Source organism: Lissotriton vulgaris, unplaced genomic scaffold, assembly GCF_964263255.1.
Source record: "Lissotriton vulgaris unplaced genomic scaffold, aLisVul1.2 SCAFFOLD_371, whole genome shotgun sequence".
In the NCBI taxonomy this organism is placed as follows: Eukaryota; Metazoa; Chordata; class Amphibia; order Caudata; family Salamandridae; genus Lissotriton; species Lissotriton vulgaris.
In genome coordinates, this window is record NW_028253580.1 from 662,107 (window position 1) to 688,439 (window position 26,333).

The 26,333-nt window shown below is 42.5% G+C and overlaps 1 protein-coding gene across 1 annotated transcript in view; it reads right to left on the reverse strand.

The window, feature by feature from the left end:
* Positions 1-26,333, reverse strand: part of LOC147660921 (myocardial zonula adherens protein-like) — a 500,869-nt gene that overhangs the window by 28,438 nt on the left and 446,098 nt on the right. The window contains exons 14-15 of the mRNA XM_086951427.1: positions 16,715-16,756; positions 14,306-14,347 (exon numbers count right to left, since the gene is read on the reverse strand). Of these exons, the coding sequence (XP_086807553.1) occupies positions 14,306-14,347; positions 16,715-16,756 (84 nt within the window). The remainder of the gene's footprint in view (positions 1-14,305; positions 14,348-16,714; positions 16,757-26,333) is intronic.

Here is a 26,333-nt window from a genome sequence, read left to right on the forward strand (position 1 = left end):
GATACAGGGGAGAAGGTGTAGAGGTACCAAGCGAGAAGATGAGCGGCCGGAAAACTGAAAGTACTGCCGGCCAGCCATGAATAATTAGGGGAGGAGAAGCTGCAGAGAGCACACTGGGAGAAGCCCTTTGATGTGGTGGCGGCCGTGAAAAAATGCAATTAGGAGGAAGGGAGGGAGGCTGATGCGCGTGCGTGTTTGGTCACGTGATTAAAGTGAACTCGAAGAAAACCCGCACAGAAAAAGCCTTAGCCAAGTATTTTGAGCAATTGAATTCTCTCCATTTTCCATTCATGCGGAATGGAAAAGGCGAGACCTAAAAAGGACAGAACAAGGCACAGCAATAGAAAGAAAATAGGGAGGAAAAGAATAAAAGGAAAATAAAAACTAATAAGAAAAACAACAGATAACGGGCGCAGTTAACACAAAACCAGACAGACAAACAAAGGCAGAAGACAGAAAGGCTAGCTGAGCAGACAAGCAGAAGAGCAAGCGTCTCCCAATGGACCACCAGGGATACGGTGCAGGCAGGTGTCTGCATGTGGAGGAGGGCCTCAAACACCTACCTGGACAGAGAAGTGCTGGTAGCAGCGGCACAACGACAGAGCTACGTGAGGGGAGAGCAGAATTCCATGACCAGGAGGTCAGAGTTCTTGCTCAACTGCTCACGCAGCTGCCGCTATTAAATAGGGAACTGGGAGGGAAACACAACTGAGAGGCTGGAGCAGGAACTGGCACGGGGGAGGGTCATTGGGGGCAGCAGAGATGGGACAAAATGGCACGGAGCACACATGGGCAAAAAAGAACACAAGAAGGCACAGAAATATAAAAAATATAGGGAGGAAAAGAATAAAAGGAAAATACAAAGAAATAGGAAAAACAACAGATAACGTGCACAGTTAACACAAAACAGCAGCCACACATCAAGCTTCAATGCCAGTTAACTTTACTAAACTGCAGTTAATGCGTCCATTAGGGGACTCAGGAGGGATACCAAGAGTGGATACTCTTTTTGTAGTGAACATTGCCATATCATAAGTAGGCACCGGGTGAAATGTGGCTTAATATCGCATTATTTGTGGTATTTAAGATTATGTTTCTTACTACAAAATGCAGAAATGTCACCACGCCCTGTAATTGAGCTGCGATTCAGGTAAAAGTCCTATTGCTGGAGCATGGGAGGGACATGAACAAACTGAACTCAAGCAGCTGCTGTTTACATCATGCACACGTTTGCAGTTTTTGTAACCACCCAGTGTAACCTATTGTCCAACATTGAACAGGAGGATGCATTTCGCACTAAAAATAGTACTAAATGCTGGATCTGGGTTTCATGTGATTTTGCGCTATTTTTCAGGAATTCCATGGCATTTTCACAAAGGAGATTATACAAACTTCGCAACAGTAAAATACATTTCTCTACACAATTCCAGAGCTATTCCATACCTTTCAGAATAGATAAATCCCAGAATGTAAAGCGACTTCAAACCACAAGGGCTCAAACTGATCCAGCAAGAAGAAAGCAGATATATAAACAATGAAGATTTACAATCTCCTGTGCATTTTCACACCGAAGCCTCTGCATTCCTCCGCTAGGAGGACACTACCCCAATACTCAGAGGTCAGATTCCCCCTTTCTACACACGGAAAAAGCTATTAGTAGAAAATACCTGTCTGGGTCAAGTTGAGAGAGGCATACCCTACTGAAGCGTCCAACTCTCTGGCCAACAATTCCATCCTTATGCTTATCAGCTATCTCTTCCCTCACATAGTTTTGGGGCACGTATCAGCGAAATAGGGGAGATTGCGAATGTCATGTACAATAAATTGTGCTTTCAGTGTCGCTCTTATTAGTATTTCTATTCTTTTGCTAAGCACAACCATAACTGTTCACCTGTCATACTATAACTACTTCTCACCCTCATAGGAAATCAATAGCCCTTGCGCACTACCCCTTCTGTGTCACATCTAGAACTTCTCACTTGGTGGAAAAAGCTTTTCCCACTGCACTACCAAACTCTGGAATGCTTTTCCCTGGTCCCTTTGTTCTGACAACTGTCTTTTTCAGATATTGAGTAACTTGTCTGCCAGTTCTTAGAGCTTAGAGACCCCAGTGGATAGTGTGCCTTATAATTACTCATTAACACATCATAATATCAACACACCCAGTATAGGTACCATTGCATGTTTCAGGGTTGCTGCAAAAGATGCAGGCTTTCAAGGGCCCAAGTCCATCCAATAGCTCACACCCCCATTTCAAACCTAGTTGTATTTAGTTCTAGGTCAGATTGCAGCATCTTCGCAGATTCCAGGAGGATCGTCTCGCCCCTCAACACATCTGCATGGTCCAAGATACCCACATCACCATCCCTTTATCACTTATTCCTCTGGGCTGAGCCAGGACTAAATAAGCCATCCCCTCTTCTTTTTCTTCACCATTTTTTAAAGGCAGATCGTAAAATAAAACTAGCTGAAGATGTAAGGAACCACGTACCACTAAAGAACAGTTTTGCAGACAGAAGTGTCACATACAGAACTCACCCTCACCCTTCTGTGACTGTCAGAATAAACGTTCTGGGTCCAGTGAGGCAGGAGTCCATTGCCCCAGCTGGAACCCACCTCTCTATCCTCACCGCCAATTCCCAAGCGAACCGTCCACTAGCCTGCTGCCTCCCAGCATTCGCAGTGGTGGTTGCAGACTTCCTGATAGACTCAGGCCTCACAGCGTCTTTGTTCCACCACTATCTGTGGAGCTGCCCACCCAAGTCGGCATGTTGGTTTTGTGAAAGAAAGTTAGGCCCACCACTACTGAAGCCAGGAATTCCCTGCTCACAACATATCAAGGGCTGAGAGGAGAGCAGGGACCCCTCTTTACATGCCTCCACTGCCCCAACCTCATGTTTCTTGGTCAGAAGAAGCATGTGGTGAAACAGTGCTCTAGCACGGGCACCAAGAAATGTAGCTTTCTTGGATCCCGTTGGCCTCAACCTTCCGGATTATTTTTTTAAATAAAAAGTACAAAAAGGTCGTTTTCTTGGCTTTATAACACAACAAAACATGATATGGGATGACAAGTTCATGCATTTTAAAATAAATAGTGTGTTCTTATATAAAAACGTATTTCAAACATATAGCTAGCTACACGTTGTAGTATGTCTTTGTTGCATTTTTACTTGTAACAAGGACAGCATGCAACGCTCTGCTTTCAGCTGAACCACTTCTTGAATGCGTTTGATGCCTACCATCCTTACCTTTATTAGCTTTACTAACTTTAGACCTCAACAGAGATCAACATAACAGTAGTTCCTTCATTCGCACTTTAGGAAAATGCAGAAATAAAATTGTTGACCACAAAAACTTCTTTTCCACACAAACAGATCAACCAATAAAAACCCCATCATTGCAAATAGCATAGTATTAAATAAATTATGGAACGGAAGCGATTAATACATTTTCACTACAAAAAGTATGTCCAATATAGGGTTAGGAAGCTTTTGAAGAATGTAAAAATGGCATAATAACCAATGAGTTCATTGACGTTGCTTTTCTAGGCTGGGTATGTTCTTGTGATCTGTGCGGTCTATATACCTACATGGCACAAGACGCAGGATGCAATGGTTGGTGCAATAAATCATCTGCTGAAGAAACGTCGGGTCTTGATCCCCTCCTTGAATTACAGGTTGACTTGAGGTTTCTTGTCTTTGCAGCAAGAGAGTTCTTTAATGTTGCCTCCTGTGCAGAGTATAAGGCTTCACTTATGCGCCCATTCTTGTTGGATGGGATGGTCAGCAGTAGTGCTGGTTCAGGAACAGATGGTTTTCCCCCAGACCACGCCCCCCCCGCCTCCCCCATCTACTTGGATGATAGAAACTCGCAAACCAATGTTTGGGATGCAATTATTTCATTTCATATATATCTTTAAACATTGGCTTGAGGGGTCCTTAATCATGCGTTTGAGAGGCTTATTGCTATTTCTGGTTTCTTAGTACTAGAGCACTCTTATTTGCATTGTATACATTGATGCATTTTTGTACGATAAAGCCTGTGACTTTGCGAGTTATATAAAGTATGACTTTTCTACCATTTTTCTTCTAAGCAGATTCTCTGTCATAACATAAATCTACCTGGAAGAGGCAAGCTTGTAAAATGAAATGAAGAAAAATTATATATTTTCACTGAAAAGGCATTTTCGTTTTCCTAATGACACCGTTCAACAAATCTGCACAAAAGTTTCCACTTAAAAGTTTCATCTAATATGGGTCTGATATTTCAAGTTTTGGATGGATCTTTTGAGTACGGGCTTGAAATAGGGGGAGCAAGAAAGCGACTTTTACCATTTAAATTTCTCATAGGATTTTTTGCATCCTTGATACAAAAAAACGCTGAATAGAATTATAGATTTACACCAAACTTTGTATGAAAGAATAACTTTTCTCAAGGAAGTGCCTTTACATTTTTTTTTATTCAATCTGTTATGTAGTTTTCCAGAAATTAGCATTAGGAACATGTTTTGTGTAGGCCTGAATTTGAGCTGACCAGCCAATGAAATTACACAGATAGAGATACCTTGACAGTCAGAATGAGCGTTTGTATTTTCTTACACCTTAAGGGACTTTAGATTGATTAGCAATACAGTTGGCAAATGCTTAGCATATTAAGCTTACTCTTGGCATTTCTAATTTCTATAGGTTCATCTAGGGGGCAGAGTCAAAAGAGGTGGATGGATTTTTTTTAAATTTGATAACACTTTTGGCATTATTTCACAAATCTACATGAAATTTAACATGGCGTTTAGCATTTTTAGTCTACAGTGGGTAAAGCGCGTTATGTGCAGACACATCATAGGGGAGTAAAATTAGAAGGGGAACTTGAACAATTTCATTTGCTAATAAAGTTGTGGATCTTTAATAAATCTGCATGAAATTTGGCATGCCGTTATCAAAATGAAAATGTGTGCCACTAACTCAGGTTTCATGCAGATCCAACAATTAGGGGAGGGGAGCAAAAAATCATTGCTAAGCAGATAACTTTGGCACCGTTTACAGATCTACACAACACTTACCACTGTGTGCTTGCTCATCATACTTTGAGTTTCATAAAAATACTTCCGGGAGCAGAAACACAATGTTATTATCAAAAACTCAGTGTTTTCTATTTTGACTCCAATAGGAATCTTTGCTGTCCGTACCCGAGTAGCCTGCGGCAGGTCGGGACTAGGGAACTGATGGAAGTGGTTTTTGACCCAAAAAACACAAAGTCACTCAAAAAACAAAAGCTAAGCTATTATTAGAACACATTACCGTCGGCTAAAAAACTCAGAAATTCATTGAGAAAACAGGTAAGCCAACCATAAGTTACCCCCAATCATGTACTGTTTATGACCTCAGTCATGACATGGTAAAATACATCATTAATGACACCAATGATGACATCGATACACATTTTGACAACATCACAGATGACATCACCCTTTGGTGCCGATTCTTTGTATATTTACCCTTTAAGAACATTATTTTTAAGTAGATTAATATTTACTAATTTTCTTACCTATTATACTGTTACAACTAAGAATATACTGATTGCTGAGGTATTTAATCCACATCCTTTTAATATGAATACGCCACGGAGTAATAATGTAAAAAGTACTACTTTACAAATAAGCCCACTGCAGGAAATTCCCCATTTCTACAAGGTCACCCTGTATTTTTCTCCTTTTGTTGGACCCTGCATTTTTGCTGGCGTTAGCACTCCTTGCATTTCAAACCTGGTTGAAGTGACATATTCATATATGGTATATTTCACTTACCTTTAAGTCCCTAGTATATGGTATAAAATGTACCTGTGGGCCTGTAGATTAAATGTCACCAGTACATTGCAGCACCAATTGTGTCATCCACTCAAGTGACAGTGTAAAACATGGCTTCAGAGCCCTACCATTGAGGAACTTTAAACACTTATTTGGCTTGTCAAAATAATCCCTTTTGACATATCAAAAGCTCCTTTTTAAATATTAATGAGTCACACCTATGTAAGCCCTATGGCCCACAAGGCAGGGTGCATGGTATTTGAAAGCAAGACATGTAGACATTTAACGTTAACAGGGACTTAAGAGACTAGCAGCCAAAAACTATTTTTCACTGAGGCAGGCCTAACTGTCCTGTGTAGAAAACCAGAGTACAGATACAAAATCAAAAAACTGTTTCTGGGGAATAGGACTAGCTAGAAAAATAATTACACAACTATTTTAATAGTTATTAAAATCCAATTCAATGGTCAAGTCAGATTTGTAATAAATAGTAAGGAAATGTTACTTTTAGAAAGTTACTCTTCCCTGCCTAAAATTCCTCGAGGCTAATCTGCATTTCTCTCAAATTTCTCCAAGGCAAGGGTTCACATTTGGATAGGCGTGAACAGGTGTAAAATGCGTCCCAGGAGCAAACGATAGGCTGACCTAAATGGGAAGAGACGGCTCTTCTGAATTTCCCGGAATATGTAGGGTTGGTCTCTGAACATCCCTTATGACACTACGGTGTCAAATTCTGAATAACAGGTCTCCTGGATTTTCACATAACACCATGGGGCACATTTGAAAGGCAGAGAAAAGGATGCCAAGATAATTCTTGTACATCCACTGTCTGATTGCTGAAGGACTTGCTTTTCCTTCCCAGACTTCTGTCTCTGGGTTTATTGTGAGTACAGTGGCTCCATCACCCCAAACTTTAGTGTTAGATGTGTCAGAACAAAATGATTACCATGATTTGTCATCTTAAAAACGCCCAGAAGATCGAGTTGGATCGGGAAATGTTACCCCATTGGTTAGGGCATGCCCAGGAGGCATTCACACCCACTAGTGCAAGCCAGACATAAATGTGACATCTCCAGCCACCCATTTCATAAAACCCATGGGCCTGAGGCAGAACAGTAGAGGACTGGATCTGCTGTCAGATCTGAGAGGAGCCCTGAAGGCTTGGACCTCCAAAAGTCAAAAGGCTGACCTGTTCTAACTACAGGGATATAACAAGCTTTAAGGGGCCTTTTCTGCAACTGTCCAGCTGATTAGTGGCATCTGGACTTGGACTGGACCAGTGGCGGTTTTTGTGCATGGGCGTCTGGGCTACGCCCCCTTTACTTCCACAGTAAAAACAAAGCAAATAACATTGATTATAATGTTAAATCAAAAGTGTATTTAATTAAAAAATAAAACCCTTGTAAGTTTATAGAACCGGAACGGGGAAAGAGGACTGTCTCCTCCACTCACCGACATTGTCAGTGTTGTTTCTGTGCTTAGTGCTAGCAATGGGAACACATGACTAAGATAGCCTTTGAACTGCTCCCCTCGGCGGGCCCAAAGTCTAAGTATTTGCCGGGCATACAACCTCTCAGCCCTGGATGCTGTGAGGTCATCAGCTCGACAAAGACGTAGCATCCAGGCCAAGTCTCCGCCCCCTGATGGCATGGAGGTAAGGTTAGCCCTGGGCGTTTTAAATACAGGCCCGGGATCGCTAAGCCTCCACGTCAATCAGGGAGTGGAGAGCTTGTCACCACACCCTTTCCCAACTCGTGACAGGGTGTGGGTGGGACCCCACCCTGTGACTAGTTGGGAAAGGGTGTGGCAGGAAGGAGTGCAAGAAATCGAGTCTGCGCAGACTCCACTTGGGTGCTCCCACACTGTACAGCTAGGCGCCATTTTAGCAACAGTGCATTCCGTGTATGTCAGACAGAAAAATGATGTAATGCAATGGCAGCAGCTATCAAGCTGCTATACAAGCACTGCAAGTTCCCGTCGTCGTGACGTGTGGACACATGTGAAGGAGTCGGACCGGCATTTGGTAGTTCACCAAGTAAGGACCATAAAAATAAACTGGCAGCTGCCGGACCCAGGCCCATCTTGTTGATTGTAATTGGGCCCCTTTATTGTATGTGGGGTTGTAATCCAGCAGCAGCAGGCCTTGGAGGGTGGTGGGGGTGTTTTGCGATATGAAATTCAGATGGGACTTTTAGGGGGCGCGTAACATATTTTATACTGTGTCTGCACGGTTGGCCCCTCTCACCGACATGCATCCGTGCATAACCTTTGGCAACTGGCATCATCAATGCATACAAGAAGAGGGCCGAGGCACGTAAAATGATGGTGACCCCATAAGCAAGGCCATGTTATGTAAAAGACCGTGCTTCAGTAGCACAGCGCATTTTCTGATGACATCCGACACTATTTTAAAACCTCTCCTGTCACGTTTAAACGAGTTGATTCCGGTGGTAATAATATAAACTGGCACCGGAGGCCCTTTCGACTACCGAGGAAACAAAGACATGAATACTTAAAAAGGATATATATATATATATATATATATATATATATATATAAATATATCCTACTGGCGATAGCCAGTAGGTATACATAGTTAGGACCCAGCTACCATAGGAAATCCGCAACATTCTATTGGGAATAACTTTGGCGCCGGTTGAGGAATTTGCCTGTAATTTTTCAAAATTTAGGCCAGCTCCGCTCCGCTCCTTCCCTAGGAAGTTTTGGGGGGATTCGTCAAGCGGGGGCCGAGAAAAAAGGGGGGTCCCAAAACGTGTTTTCCCCATGTTAATTTCCATAGGACGAATAGACAAGGCTACAGCCCGAACCGCTGAACGGAATTACACCAAACTTTGCAAAATTCTAGGGACTGGTACGCAGAAGTGCCTTTTCTATATTTGGTGAAAATTGCTCCAGTGGTTTTTACAAAAATTTGGTTAAAAAACACATATATATCTATATGCGCGCTTCCAGTGCTTACCGGCACGCGTACCGGGGAGCGCACCCGGCGCGACACGCAAGTGCGCGAGCGGAAAGCTGATTGGCTCTCGGGTGGAGAAAACAATAAAAGGGGTCAGGGTAGAGACCCCCTGACCCCCAAGGTTTTATCAGGGGGGCCTAGGAGGATCCCGAAGGTCAAAAAAGCGAATTGTTTTTTTGAAAAATTTCGCGGAGTACGCGCTGGGTGCGATGCCATGTACGCGTACCCTGAGCGTACCATGGGGAAAAAACAAAAAATATATATATTTTTGGGCCCCCTGAGCAGACCTAGGGGGTCTGGGTGCTTCTACCCTACCCCTTTGCGTGTTTTGCACCTTTGTTTCACTGCTTTCTTGTGCCTTGGTTCTACCGAGACACAAGATGGCTGCCAACACTTCCTGGTTTGGACTGTTGACAGACAGTGGCAGTCAATCAGCATGCCTTTCGCAGGAAAGCAGCATGCTCATTGGCTGGCAACACTTCTAACCAGGAAGTGTTGGCATTCATCTTGTGCTAGGTAGACCGAGGCACAAAAGAAGCAGAAAAACAAACGTGTAGAATGCAAAAGGGGGCAGGGTAGAAACAACCTGACCCCCTAGGGCTGCTCAGGTGGTCCACAAGGATATTAACATATTTAAACGTTATCCGCTAATAGAATTAGCATTTAAAAAATCTTGCTAATTCACTGAAAAAAAACCATAGGTTTCAGGCCTTATATAGTTAGGAATTAGCATTTAAAAAACCTTGGAAATTCACTTAAAAAACCATAGGTTTCAGGCCTTATATAGTTAGGAATTGTAAATGTAAATTGATACTTGTATAGCGCACTACTCACCCGCAAGGGTCTCAAGGCACTTGTACGAATACCGCTGTGGAACCCATCCTGGCTTTCCCTGTGAGGCGTCCACTCCTGGGCACCCCCAAGGTGGAGGCCAGGCATCCTTAGTGTTGTGGGGGCCGTTGTGGAGATTAAGCAAGCTATTGCCCAGAGTTGCAGAGTGGGACTCCATGATTGGAATAGGCACAGAGGCGAGAATTATCAGGTCCGTGGAATTTTTGAGCCCAAGACCCGCCGAGGCGGGGAATTGAACCCTGGTCCCGGGTTAGACCTCTGCATCAGGGTCTGCCGCTCGAATCATTGAGCCACACTTCTCCAATTAGTATTAAAAAAAACCTTGCAAATTCACTGAAAAAAACATAGGTTTCAGGCATTATATAGTTAGGAATTAGCTTTTAAAAAACCTTTGAAATTCACTCAAAAAACTACAAGTTTTAGGGCTGTTATAGTTAGCTGGACATTTCACTCATACAAAACCATTGAAATTGCTCCTATATAGTTAGTTGTACTAACTATATTTCGCGCACCCGCAATGCACTGCTGATGATGTCACATATTAGATCATTCATGACATGGTCAGTGACATCACTGATGACATCTCAAATGACATTACTAAAAGCGAATTCCTAACTATATAAGGCCTGAAACCTATGTTTTTTTCAGTGAATTTATATATGGGCAACTCCAATGGATCGCGAAGCGGATACAAAGAGTGGCCCGATCACCGCTTACCTTCGGAATTAGAAGAAATTTGGAGAAAAAGTGGTCTAAGAAGATAAAGTTCAGTGGGGCAAGGCTGCACGCACTGTACGAGGAGGAAGCTTTGTCATCCGGGAGCTGCTGCGTGAATTCTCTGTGAAAATGTCCACATTCGAACTTAGTCTCTTTTTTAGAAGTCTAAAAACTTCACAAAGAGACAAGGCTGTAGCCGACAGGAGTTCCACTAGACCAGATATCCAATTTAGCGAAAGACAGCTGAACAGGATTTGCTGCTGCGGAGAAGAACGTTTTAGAAAAGGGGGTGGTGATGAACAGAGTGTCTGAATTAAGCAGACCACTCTTACCCAGTCCAAAGATCAGGGCTTGATCCATCACCGTTATTTATCTCACTGCACCATCCCAGCTCAGAACCTGGCTATATGCAAATCAGTCTGTCCCTGGCCCAGTGCATCATGGGAACAGGGCAGACTAAACTACCAAGCCAATTCTTCACCAGAAAGGAGACAAGCTACCGGGGACCGGTTTCTGGCATTTCAGCAGTCTTCGGCCCGGCTTGCTTGAATCCTGATGGTGCAGTGAGAAAGGGACTCATGTCTGAGTATACCCTGCCACACCTATAGTGGCCAAAAACGATTTAGAAAAGGGGGTGGTGATGAACAGTGTGTCTGAATTAAGCAGACCACCCTTACCCAGTCTAAAGATCAGGGCTTGATCCATCACCGTTATTTATCTCACTGCACCATCCCAGCTCAGAACCTGACTATATGCAAATCAGTCTGTCCCTGGCCCAGTGCATCATGGGAACAGGGCAGACTAAACTACCAAGCCAATTCTTCACCAGAAAGGAGACAAGCTACCAGGGACCGGTTTCTGGCATTTCAGCCGTCTTCGGCCCGGCTTGCTTGAATCCTGATGGTGCAGTGAGAAAGGGACTCATGTCTGAGTATACCCTGCCACACCTATAGTGGCCAAAAACGATTTAGAAAAGGGGGTGGTGATGAACGGAGTGTCTGAATTAAGCAGACCACTCTTACCCAGTCCAAGGATCAGGGCTTGATCCATCACCATTATTTATCTCACTGCACCATCCCAGCTCAGAACCTGGCTATATGCAAATCAGTCTGTCCCTGGCCCAGTGCATCATGGGAATGTAGCAGGAGCTGGGTGGATAGACAGGCAAGTTGGTCCCAGTCTCCTCTCTGGTCTCAAAGCAGTTTTTAGCCAAAAATGTTCTAAGTCCTACGTTTCGGCTATTTTGCAATCTGGGCACCTGTAACCCATCACAAGGGGTCTAGGACTAGAGGGACTCCACTTGGCTGGTTAGGACTTGCTCAGGCAGGATCCAGGTGCTTGTTCAAGATGGTTGGAGTCTGTTTTGTCCCTGAGACTCTGATCCGTAGGCTAGCCAACTGGCCTTGGAGTCTCTCTGGTAGTCCTGGGTACAGCAGTGGAACAGGGCTCAAGCAGGAGGGCAGGCCTCAGAGACTCGAGTCAGACTTCCAGCATCAAAGCAGTACTTCCAGGTGCAGCAAAGTAGTCTTGTTGAGTACATAGAAGGCCACAGCAGCAGGCAGTCCTCTTTACGCATGTCCAGAAAGTGAATTGAAGAGTGCGTCTGAGAGGTGTTATTTGTATACCAGGTGCCTTCTTTGATGTAGGAGAAGATTCTACAGAATTACCTTCGAAGTGCTTGATGTTTCCCGATTCCCTTTACCTGGCTCCCTGCTAGCTGCATGAACGTAGGGGGGATAGATTCTTTGTGTGAAGGCAGGGCAAAGCCTATTCGTTGCAAGTTAGACTGTGCCCGCTCCACCCAGACCCCATCCTGCCAGTTGATGGCCCAACCAGGCAATCCTAATCTATTATGTGGCTGTCGGGGAGGAATAAACAAAGTCCAGCTGCCAGCTACACTCAGTCACCTGACCAAAGAGCAAGCTGCAGGTACCAAAGGGGCAGGACAATTCCAACTTTCTAAAAGTGACATTTTTGAAATTGTAATTTAAAATCTGACATTACCATTAAAGAAGGATTTAAATTACAATTCCTCAAACACCAAACATATTTACCTGTTCCCAATCAAAATGTAGTACTTATTAAATGTAATAAGGCAACCCAAAGCTATCCTATGGGAGAGGTTGGCCTCACAGTAGTGAAAAAAGAATGTAGGAGCTTTTCACTACCAGTACATGCAAAATGTAAAAGTACATGTCCAACCTTTTAATTACGATGCACCCTGTCGTATGGGTTAGCTAGAGCCTAACTGATATATGTGCCATAATTGGGAGTTTAATGCTTGGCAAGGGTGCTATATTACCAAGTTGAATTGGAAGTTTAAAACTGCATTGGGACTGCAATGGCCGACCTGGGACATGTTATAAGGGGGTACCTAAGTTGCTGGCACATACATTTTTAATTTACAGGCTTGGATATATGGTATACTCCTCTACAAAGAACTTATAAATAGATAAAATATGCCATTCAGGTGTAAACCAGTTTTACCTTGTTCGAAGGAGAAAGCACAAGCACTTTAGCACTGGTTAGCAGTGGTATAGTGCACACAGTCCTAGAGCCAACAAAAACAAATATCAGGAAAAAGTGGAGGTTTAAGGCAAAAGGTTTGGGGTGACCCTGCAGAGAGGGCCAAGTCCAACAGGGTTGAAATGAACTAAACACTTTGAGGTCCTCCTGGCATGCCAAGTGAGATCCAAATAAGTCCTCAATGTACTGGGGTAGATCTTGAGGCTGGATTGAGTCTAGAATCCCTCTGATGGGAATATTGTTGCAGCACGAGAGTTTTTCATAGTTATCAATTTTTTCTGTTAGTCATTGGCACTTCTTCTATAATTCATCCACTCGAACCCCGGCGCTCATCGCGCTCATGAGCTTTTCAACTATTTGAGGTTGTCCACTCTCAGATTTAACTGTTAGACTACATGGTCCAGTTCCACAAGCGGTTTCACAAAATCCTGCCGTACCTGGTTCATCTCTTTTATGAACGTAGACAGTAGGTCTTTATTATCCCCTCTGGTAGTTGGAGCTGCATTGACCCCCTTTGCGTTCGTCAGGAGAGCAGGTTGACTCTCACTGACCTTGGTGAAGGCTTAAATGTTAATTTCCCTGTGTGCTTTTGGTGTGCTGAGGAGTTCTCAGATTGACCATCCTCTTTGTGAAGAGCAAGAGCATAACCAATTGCCTCAGACCTGGTCGCTTCAGTTTTAAGCCCTGAAATGCCCAGGGCCAAGTGTCTATCAGCGACACTTAGTCACAGAGTGGGGTGGAGTCAGCAAGTCTCACTGAACCCATTCCACTCTGTGACGTGTGAGGAACTGCTGCCTTTCCTCATCCCAACCTTCCTGGGACTGCCGATGCTTTCTTCTCCCGGATCTGCAGGACAGGTACGTTTTAGGTTTCTGAAGGTTTGGTGCATGTGTGCGTGGATGTATAAACATGTAAATTTGTTGTGAATGTGTGTGTGTGTGTGGGGGGGGTGTTTGTAAATGAATGAGTGTAAGTAAGTGAGTGTGTGTGTGTGTGTGCGTGGCCCGCCCTGCCTGCCAAATTTTGCGGGCACCTCTGAAACAAAGTAATTCTTTAATTGGTTTTACATATCCTAGTCGTTGCACTAGGGCTACTATTGTTCATATCACCTTATCAAATTTCATATGGTACAAAAAATCATCTGTCAATTATTCTATAACAATGCAATGTCGAACTCATAATAGATTTTCCAAACAGTGTCCTGCACAAAACGTGATTCAAATCACTTATCACAAAATATAATGCAATAAAACTCAGAAGCATGCAACGTGTAGTTTCTCTTTTTGAAAGTTACGTTAAACAAAACCATCTTATTTGTTTTGTCATTTTTGTGATAATGGTTTTCCGCGAGTTTAAGGATCAATCAACAATGCAGTAATATTCTTATTTGGATTTCAGTATGAAACAACAATAGCTAAATAACTTACCGAGGTGATGACTGTTCTCCATTGAGGTCCTGAGACAATGTACTGTAAGCAATTTAACGATATAAAACCATTAATATATTAACAGTATTTGAACAAAAATAAGTACATTTAGAAAGGAATACTTTACACATATTTGGTTCAGAAACATGTCATTTAAGTACTCACGTCAATGCTTTCTATTCTGTACCACATTTGTCATTTCCTATTCTGTCCATGATTCAGGTCATTACTATGCATAGAGGAAATAGGTCAAAATCTATGGATCATCCTTCTGGGAGAGGTTTGTTACCCTTTCTTAGTTGCCCCCCGTCCCATTCCTGTACATCTCAGCCAGTCCGAAATTAACGAGGCTGAGCTGAAATAGATCAGGAAATGCCATTTTCCTAATTTCCTACTTGCGGATGTGGCCACAGGATGGGGTTTGAAGCAGTGGTATACTACTATTAACACTTGAAGTAGGTGGCCTTGAATTTCTGTGTCAAACTTGACCAAATTCTTTGGTTTACTCCTATTCCTAGTCAGTATCATCACTAGTCCTGTGAACATGGCAAAGAAAACTGGACTGACCCCACCCAGAGAAGTGGACTGATCCATAGGGATTGAGGCTGCAGCAGAGAGGTGGAAACAGACAAGCAGATGTTGGGTAGGTTTACTTGAAGTATGCTTAAAGATATTATGTGTTTGTACTTCGACTAAACAGCTTCTGCATTTATATTACTAATTGTTGAAAAGAGCAGTCCAGGTTCCGAGTAAATATCAGAACCAAAGGTCAAGACCTCAGAACACCTCGAATCCAGCAGTCCACAATAGCCTCGAAAAAATACATCCAACAATGGAAAACAGGGAAGACGTTTTAATGTAGGATGACGCATTTCACTCTGCAAGAGAGCTTGTTCACACAGCGCGCCAGAAACAGGGAAGTGCTTAAGTAGTAAACAAAGACAAAGGGCTAAATGAAAACAACCAATGCTACACGCCTTCTCACAGTAATAAACACAGTAGATGGACTACAAAGTAACTAAATGTAGAAACAAAGTAACAAAAACATATGACGTTAAATGCTGAATATGCCCGGTCCCATATATTTACATGTTATTAATCAAGAAAATAGTTTCAAGTAGTAATACTATGTACACGGGGGTTATTTACACAAGGAAGGAATATTTACAACCAACAGTGACGGCAAGTGCCTAATATTACCCTCCTGAAGCAATGATGTTCAAATGAACAAGAAGAAGAAAATGATGACATAGTGCCAAAATAACATTGCCAAGCCTAGCTTATAATTAGCAGCTAAGAAGTGCCCTGTGCAGAATATTACAAACATACTACATGCGATTTGGAAATAATCATGTGAATAGGACCACAGCAAAGTAGATGTACACAATTGAGAAACAAAACAAAATCTGCCAAAACAACTAATCAGAGAAAGCAAGAAAAAAGTGATAAAAGAAAAAATAATAAAAGGGAAAATAGAGGAAAAAGTATGTAGAGCCACAGCTGGGAAAAATATGCTAGACAGAACTAACTATAATCAAATAGCATACAACTTTGCACATCGATGTCAAATTGAACAAAATAAGCTCAATTCAATATCATTGAAAGAAACACCTAAACAAAGTATATACAAGTGTAGGCTGACCAGCCGGCCAACCACTCAGTGACAATCTACGTCACATCAGAAAAAATTGATAAATAAAAGAAAATAAAGTCATCACCCATCATGACACAGTTCACAAGAAATTGCTCAAATCTTCGGTCAATATATATATATATTACACATACACAGATAGATGGATATTAATATTGTTATACTTGAGTTCCCTTTAAACATTCACTAAAGTTGATTAAATTATAATACAGAATGAACCACACACATTTTGCACCAGTCCATTTGACTAAATAATGTTTTCCCTATGATACAAATGGGAAAATGGAATGTAGAACAAACGCTAAATTCATTTAATAGAGTATTCTAAATCGTTTTATGCATGTTCTAGATTTTTGAACAAACCATAATATAATTTAAGGAAAGTGAATTTGTACTGTTTTTACTACTTAATTAAATTGGAACAAATAGATTTAACTTAAGACATAGTCTAATCTTTCATATTTATAAAGAAGGTTTTAGTTCTACTTCTTAGTATGTAAAGACAGAAACAAAGTGAAATCATTTTTTCACATGTTAGCAATTGTGCAAATATAAGTCGTTACAGTCCCTTTTACATACGGAGCAAAATAGTAAGAAATAAGGTGTGCTGTGTTTTCTACGCTACTTTATAATTTATGTAATATGATGCCTGGTGTTTGTGAAATTGCTTCTGGTATTTTAAAGACCTAGCAATGAGGAGTATCACAGTTAAATGCTATTCAGTGCAATTCTACTCAAGCAAATTAGAAAGCTATTACCTTGGCGAAGTCTGTTCTTGAGTTAGGTCACTCGAGGGGGCGCTGCAAGAAATAAAAAAAATGCACAATTTATGAACAGCTAAATTTAAGTAAATAGTCCATATTGGGAAAGGTGATATTTAAAACACTGAAAAGGCTGAAAGTTCTAGTAAGTTATTAGCCAGATACGAGAAAATAACAATGGATATTAAATAATTCATACTGAACAGTATGATATTTCCATGTTTTATATGCTAAATGCATGTAATTTACAACCGTAGTACGACACTACTCTCACTGCGTAGTTTACCTTACATTCTATAATTCAAAATATATAAACAAAAAGTATGTGTTTTATTGGGAAAATTGGCAATCACATACATAGCGGTGGGTGAAGTTACTTTTTTGACCAGTGAACTCTAGTGAAAGACAAATTATTTTCCTCAAACTATGTCTATTGCCCCCTAAGGAAATTCAAACACCTTCAGTCATTACTGACCTCTTAACCATCAATACTTTGCATACTGACATTTCTAAGTCCATACTTAGAGTGCAATAAGTTAAAAAATTCCAGAATACAACTTGCTGTGCTATAAGTTAACACATTCCAGAATACAACTTGCTGCTTGTAAAAAAGTTAAGACATCCCTGTTCGCTAAGCAGGTATGTGCACATCGATTGGTTTGCAAACGAGAACCTAATTTGCTATGTGATCTCTACAAAGTGTTAACAACCCAACTTGACCATTCAGTCTCAAAATAACTTGCCTAAAAAATATTAACTAGGCAGGTCATATTTTTCGACCTCATGTCAATGACTACAAAGGAAGGGGTGATGGTCTGCAAGGAACAGCCAACCACCATACCTGCACTTGCTTTGTGAAAGGGATTTTTTAAAAAGCATCCAGGTATAGAAGGTGCTTTAAAAAAAGGTTTGCATACATTGGGATGAGTAGGTAGTGGTCCCATGGTACTCTGCCTGCTCAAGGTCTTCCAAAACCATTCCCAAAGGTTAGCTGTCTGGTTGGGACAGCTTCCCCTTTGCAAATCAGTTACCACCCCAACATGAGAGGTAGTAACTTTTCAATTGTTTGCAATGGCAGCTGATGTCACAAACCAATAATACATCCCTGTGCAACTCGCAAAGAGAAGAAGAATTCCTGTTTCACACCCCATGCTGTGTGCAATTCCGAAATGGCCACAACAACCCTCTTAGTTCTTCTAGCCGGTAAAAAGGGTTCAGGTACATTGTGAAAATGTTTGTGGTCGCTGCAGGCTGATTCAAAGCCTTTGTAACCCAAAAATCCTCTGGTGCATGCGGACCTAAATGAAGATTTCATAAATACAATGAGGTCATAGAACGACATGAGTGATGTGGTGTAATTAAAATGACCAGGGTGTGTGTTGTTACTTTAGAGCACAAGTCATAGCTACTTGAGATAAGTGAATTTCTAGGGTTTTTTAATGTAATGTAATATTTTATTACCAACTGTAAAGCCAACCTCACACCTTACTTACTGACATTGTCAGAGTCATAACATCAAAATATAAAAAGTGAGCCTATTATCCTCTTTTTCCAAACATCACTAATATTTGTAACCTAGTGTACATTTCAGTAACTCATACAATGCAATGTTTAATAATAGTGATTATTATAAAACTGTTTAATAAAGTTTTAATAAAAAAAGTATGAGTCTTTCTTTTAACAAAGTTTATATTATTGCATATTGTGGGGTGAAAACGACTCAAAGACATTGTTTTTTCAAAATAAAGCTGGAGAACTCAGAGCTTCAGCTAGAAGTACTTTAAAAAAAAATAAAAGGGTAAGTTCTCCTGGGATCATGGTTTTAATAACAGGAGAATTTCTGTTTTTTAAATGTTGCTGTGAGGGCTGCAAACTCCTTGCAGCCCCCCACAACATTAAAAAGAATCATTGGTGGTGCCCTGCCACTGTTAGGGGCACCACAAGCATAAATATATTGTATCCGAATCTCTGTGACAAAGCAAGAATACTGCCTGACTCATTCTTAGGCTACCCCTTCAGACGTCCCTATAACACCACATTTAGCTGCCTCCTCTCTCCCCACCACTTACTCTGCCACACCCCTTTCCCAATCACCAACATTCCTCATGGTCAGCTTAACCAATAACTCTCATACACCTCTACCCCTGGAACCAGATTCTACCTGCACCCACTCTCAGAATAAGCCAAGCCTCCTCCACACATCTAGAACAGCGGCCTTTGTCATGCCTGGCATGATCACCAACACCTACAACTCATCTTGGCCCAGGAACGCTGACTACTCACCCACTATCACCACTGACACATCTGGGACGCTCACCTGTGATCAACCCATGTCTCTCGCTAACTCAGAATCCCCTTCGAAAACACATAATATGGCCCCCCTCTCCTCAACACCTCCCATCAATGAGTTCTTGAGCCTCACACCCCAACACCTCAGAGTTCCAGCTCCACCCCCCACCCTCCCTTCCCCTGGCTCACCCTACTCAGGCACTCCCTAACACTATACCTTGGAGCACCCTCTCTCCTGGCCCCTTACCTCACATCTCAACTACCTGCTCCCACACCAATCTTGATTCCAAACTGAGTGAGTTCTCTGTGGAGCTTCATCATCTTAATGCAGACATACATAGCCTTATTACCATTACTACCGAGCTAGCAAATTATTGCTGTCCCACTAAAGTTCTGTTTAAGAATAGACATTCACTTTCACATACTTACAATAAGCAGGCGAGACAGATCTCACCAACCCGTTTCGAATGGGTTATCAGCTACTGAATCGTCACCCCAGTTCACCTGGAGAACTATTTCCCACCCTAATGCCCTTCAGATTGAAAAACTCAAAATCAGGCATTGATATCCTTACTCTCCTGCTCACCTACAATTCTATACACTACAAAACACCAGACAACTTGGGCCAAATCCAAATAATTCAGATTAATCTACACAGAGAACACAGACTCAATCCAATATCAGTTAACAACTCCAACCTCAAGCACATTCCCATCACTCAGTCTCTCTCCGCTGACAATACAACCCATCTGAAATGTATGCTACTCAACTGCAAATCGGCATCTAAACATTTGGCGGATATTGCGGACCTCTTCTTTTCTCACAATCTGCACCTCATAGTCCTGACTGAAACTTGGTTAAATGACTCCTCCACTCTCATTCTCGACATGCTAGTACAACCCAGCTACGACATCATTAGATTAGATAGACCGTTTAGACCTGGTGGTGGTATAGCTTTTATTTACCGCAACACTCTTGTGGTTAAGGAAGCACCAATTGTCTCTCTCACATCGTGTGAATACCTTGGAATCGAAATCTGGACTAAAGATAGAACTAGTTGCAAACTACATGCTTTTTATCACCCTCCAGGAGATAACCTCCCATTCATTGAACATATTATGGAAACCATCACAACTAACACTGGTCTACACTGCCCTAAATCTTCCATGGTGACTTCAATCTCCACTGGAATGACCCAAATTACCAAGCAGTGATCAGCCTTAAAACCTTCCTTGCTGACCTCAACCTTATACAAATCTGCGACAGCCCTACCCACAACCTTGAAGCGACCTTGGATCTAGTCATCTCTGAGGCCAGCTACACTAAACTGCAATCTATCACTCCATGTGACTGGACAGACAATCACCGCAAAACTTTCTTCATCACAGAATTGCTGCCTTCAAAAAAGATGCAAATAACAAAAAAAAGACATTGGATAAGAAGCACTAGTAACATTAACCCAAATGATCTGTCATCTATCAGCATGTGCTTTCTTCCCCCTGCTGGGGACATGTCAGATGTCCAGGTCCTTACAATAACTAAATAACAACCATCCTTGATGCTATGGCACCCCTCCAACTTAAAAGAATGTCAACATAAAGCCCCAAACCCTGGTTCAATGGTAGCCTAAATGCCGAAAGACACAATCTACTATTGGCTGAACGGTCATGGAGACTCTCTCCGTCTCTGGATCACCTCAAACAACTGAGATCTTTATGAAGCATTTACAACAAAAGCATACAGAGCTCCAAAGCTGACTTCTTTGGGAAACAGCTAAATGATGCCAGAAACCAACAAAAAACTGTTTGAAATCATCAAATTGCAATCCAACATGCAATCCATCCCTCTGCCAGGGTCTAATCTGCAGCCTAACTAAAGAACTTTCCACCTTCTTCCTGCGGAAGACGAAGAAGATTGAAAATGACTTACGGGTGGCAATGGATCTCCTTCCAGCTCCTGCACTCAGCAACCCACACCCATCCGTTTGGCCTGAGCGTCCAACGTACTCCTTCCATAAACAATGCCTTATGGTGCACATTCTAAACCTATGATGAAGCTACCATATTAAACATACGGTCTACTCTAAAATTCTCAAACCACTTCAATGATCCACAAACCTCGAACCTCTTCAATGATATTAAGACCTGACTGCTGCTACTTTCGACCACAATAGTTAACGCATTGCTACGTCAAGGCACCATACCTGAATGCTTCAAGTCAGGGCAGGTTACCCCCATTCTTAAAAAACTGACGGCGGACAACAAAGATCTAAATAACTTCCGTTCCATTTCCTGCCACCGAGTCTTTCTAAGCTCATTGAGAAATGTGTCCATATCCAACTTTGCAATCACATTGAGAAATTTCAACTCCTGAACCAATATCAATCTGGATTCCATCAGGGACACAGCACTGAATTGGCCCTCAAGCACATAGTTGATGACGCCTTACAAATGCTGGATCAAAAATTAATCTCATCTGCTAATCCTCCTCGACTTTTTCACAGTATTTGATACGGTCAAACAGGACACCCTCCTTGGTTTACTTGAAAACAGGATGGGGCTCTCTGGTCTCGCCCCAGGTTGGTTTGCCTCCCTCCTCCACAATAGATCCTAAAGAATAAAGATAAACCACGCCCTGTCCAACTCCACACCGGTCTCATTAGGGGTACCGAAGGGTTCATCTCTCTCATCCACTCTCATAGAACCGTTAACCGAAATCTTGAAAGCTACAAGCATCAACTACCACATATACGCCGACAACACCCAATTTTACATGAAAATCTTCTCCTTGGAGGATATTAGATCCCTCAACGCAACTCTACAAAGTAACTCAAAATTGGCTAACCAGCAACCATCTCAAACTAAACACCCTCAAAACCGAATTCCTTTTAATCTCAGACATTGATGACTGGTTGAAACATTTAACTGCCCTCAATTGTGTTCCGCATGTAATATATTCCACAAAATCTCTGGGAATAACACTTAATCAGAACCTTAACATGACACTGCTCTGCCACCAAAGGAGCTAATTTTCAAATGAGCATCCTGAGGAAAATCAATACCTTCCTCCCTGCAGATGACTTCAAAACAGTTGTCCAAGCCGTAATGATTTCCAGACTGGACTATGAAAATCTCCCTTAACGCAGCTGTTAAGCTTGTTGCGGGATCTAAACGCAATACCCACATCACACCCAATTTGAAATCTCTAAACTGGCTCCCCTACGAGGCTAGAATCCATCTAAAAATCGCCTGCTTAACACACTAAGCCATTCACTACAACACCCCGAAATACATTGCACAAAAACTGGAGTTGTCGGGTGGTTCTAGAACCTCCAGAGTGCCTCATCGTTACTACTGAATCCATAGAAATTCAAGAAAAAAAAACCTACAATCGTCCCTTCCCTGGTATTGCGCTGAAAATTTGGAACTCCCTACCTTTGGAAATCAGAATCAATCATTCAGCTGCATCGTTCAATAGAAAATGCTCCCATTATCTTGACTCTCCGATACGGATAAGTCACCTCCTGACACTATGCCTACTCTGTTGATATCTCTAGTGTACTAGAAGGAGTATTTTACCCAGCCTGGGTACAAACTCATCTGGAACTATTGTTATGATCTAATTTATTGTGTACTATGGCCTGCCATACTTCTCCCTCAACTTTTTTTTAAAGTTTGGAAGGGCTCCCAGTAGCTCTTCATTCCAGCCTACTTCCCACAACCCCAGTTCTTTTATTGTGATTGATACATGGTTTATTGCTGTTCTGATTTACCGGTTTGCTCACCTGCATATATGTAAAACGCTCTGATACCCTTTAGGGTCATGTTCGCGCTATACAAAACTGTAAAAAATGAAAAAAATAAAACAAATGAAATATCTTTAGTGCCCTAGGGCAGTGAATAATAAATGAGGGGCTCTTGACACCTATTTATTATTCACTTTTTAAAAATAATTTATGTGGGTTGTCCCAGTGCTCACCCGGCACGCTCATATTTTTTGGGATTAAGGGAAGGGGGACACTTGGCTCCAGGGGCCCCATCCTACAAAACCATTTATTGTTAATTAAAGGGAGGGGCCACGTAATCCCCCTCCCTGACCCACTAAGGAACCCATCTCATGGGGCTGTATAGTATTTTATTAAGGGGAGGGCATGTGCCCCCCCTACTGAAGACCCTAAAGACCTCAGGGACCCCTTCTCCCAGGAACGTTGATTTTTATTGTATAAATAAGGTGAGGCACCAAGTTCCCCACCACTCCCCAAGCCTTAGTGGCCCGGTCACCTCTTCTCCCGGGGCCTCAGTAATGTGCCTGAGTGCCCACCCGCGGCACCCACAAACTACTACATTGGGGGTTGCCGGGGGAGCCCCAGGGCTCCCCGGCCAGCACCATACTGGGTGCTGGTGGAAGCCAGCATCTTTCCTTTGCTCCTGCCCAAGCGGGAGCGGCAATTTTCATCTGCTCCCACCTGGCTGGAGTAAAGTGTAGTCCCCTGCCTGGGAGGGTATATGCCAGCACTCTCCCTGGCAGGTAACCACAGTGTCATGGTGTAGTGTAGTTCCTATATTCCCAGTAGGCTCTGCACATTGGAATAATATATCCTATAGATTAGACGTAGGACTGAGGTCGACTAGGTCTCTATTGAATATATTACACTTAATAGTGAATGCCAGCTAGCTCAGAGGTCACTAGAAACTTTCTCGAATTTACAAGAAGGGATTAGTTTCTGACAACCGCATAAACATGACAACTTTGTTTTCCAAGAATAAGAAATGTATCTCTAGAGTATTGGAAACAATAGATAAGTATTTCACTCAGTCACTCGTGCATACTTTGTTTCTACAGAGGTGCAGAGAAATAGAGAGACGGGTGTTTTCAATAAAAGGTTTTATTGAACAGTCTTCTTTCCCATGCAAGTAAAGTGAACTGCTACAATCGTAATGCAGACTGCAAAGTATAATGCGTACAGTGAGAACAATATTATAAAATAATACTGTAAGAGCATTGTATGATTTCTAAACCATATATAAATACATACATAAATGACAATGGGTAAAAGTACTCAACTGGTGTTTCTAAAATACACCTAACCCATTGTACCTAACCTAAGTCTAGTACGCGGGAAGAAGTAAGTGTGGTGTAGCATATGTTTAGTTTTTCTTTGCCAAGAATCTATCCAAGGTTTCTCTAGGTTCTAATCAGCTCCATATCTTTAGTTTAGAATGAAGGAGGTCTAGAATCTCAGTCTCGGGACTCGATTTCCCAACACCCCGCAAGGGAAACTTGGAAACACTGGAGCTGGATTGTCGCTGAGAGAAATGCAGCCTCTTGATCAGTGCGTCAGCTGGAGGGTCGGCTTCCTTCAGCACTTGCTGTAGCAAGCTGCGTCGGGCAAGTAGATAGTCGAACTGCTCTGAACCACTGTGCCTTGATAGAGCAAGTGAAGGCATATTTATACCTTGAAGGTGTCTAGTTTGACGTAAAGTCGGGCATAATAACGTCAGGAAAGAACCCCAAGGGAATAGTAGTTCTTTGTAAAGTACATGAGTTCTTGAACAAATCAATATTCAAGCAAGGGAAGGTCCCAGACTGCTTAAGCCGGTTTTCCAAGAAGTCGTCGTGACGTTTTGGTACAGGTGGAAGTAGCCATGCCTGTATTTGGTCTGCATGGGCTATGTCTAAATAAGATAAGGATTTCTATGCCTATAATAGGGTAACGTGAATTGTATTAAATAAGGGCATGAATCGGCAACAATGGAGCTGGGCTCCCTGGGACACCGTACAGCATCATGCCCAAGGACTGAGGTCTCCAGGGCGGATACCAGCCTGGGTAGGGGGAGCACGGCCCCCTTTGCCTTCTTAACGTAATTTGTCCCTTGGTGGTGGCATCCATGGGGCCCAAAAGAGGGTCGGAGAGGCGGACCATGCTCCATATAACCTTTTAAATAAAAAAAAAAAGATATCTGCCCCAATTTTTGAAAAGTGCTACAGCCCAAACAGCTGAATGGAATTAAACCAAATTTGTCAGATAGCTATATTTTCATGAAGCGAGCCTTTTGTGATAGAGCCGTTCAATAGAAGTCCAGCTATCATGCAGCTTTAAATAAGAGAGCACACGGATTGATTTAGGGGGCTTTTTTTTCAGTCAGCTGCTCACACACGTGGGAACAAGAAGCTCGTGTGAGTCCCATGGAAGCTCGCCTTCAGACTGGCTGCAACATGATGAGAAATGTTGCAGCCTCCATTTCAGGACAAGGGCACACTGTGTCATGAAAAAAAATAGTAGTATGGGTACCCTGACCCCAGGACCTTGTGGGAGGGTCTCAGATAGACCTCCCGTTGTAAAAAAAACCAAAAAACATTCTTTATCCGGTTATTGTGAACCCAAAGGACTCTTGTGGGAGTCAGCGAGGTCCTCTAGCTCCTATGAGAGTCCAATAGAAGTGCAGGGGCTGCGTTGACTCCTGTGGGATCAAAAACATTTTTTTAAAAGTGGGATGTAGGTGTGTGTGGCGGGGGTTGGCTACTCACAGGAGGTTGGGCCTCAGGCCTTGCCTTGTGGTCAAACCCCACTGCACACGGCCAAAGGCCGTGTGTGACGTGGGTGGGGTGTGGCTGCCCGCTGGACTTGGGTACATTGAATCCAACCCTATGCCGTACATGTCCAGAGCCCGTGCCTGGTGGCAGGTTCGCTTAGATGCATATAGAATTTCACTAAAAAAAGAATAAAGTGATGTTATAGTTTGGTGAAAATGTGACTTTCAACGTAACATTTTAAACAAAAAAAAATACTGAAATCCACCAGTTAAAGTTATTTCAAGTCACTATATCTTGTTCCCTCACCATGTACTGCTTATTGCCTCACATATTACATCACTCATAACATGTTCTTTAATATCATTGATAACATGACTGATTACATCATTCATGACATCAGTTACTGTTTCTTCTATGCGGAATTTGTTAAGCGCGCGGACACCCAGGGGTTTCATGGCGCTGGAGGAAACAGATGAGAGATGGAAAATGCGGGGTCAGAAGATGTAGAGTTCTAGCCGTACGCTTGTTTAAATAGCCAGGTCTTCAATGCACGTCTGAACTCAATCAGCTTGGAGCAGCTCCGGATAGACAAGGGCAGAGAGTTCCAGGTCTTTGGGGCGAGGTATGCGAAACTGGATCCGCCGAGTCGTTTCTTTTTAAATGTCGGCGCCTTAAGAAGGGATAGGTGGGCAGACCGAAGCTCGCGGGGCGGGATATGTTTGATAATGAGTTGGTTGATGAACCTAGGGCTTTTTCCGTGAAGAGCCTTGAAGATTATGCAGCCTGTCTTAAA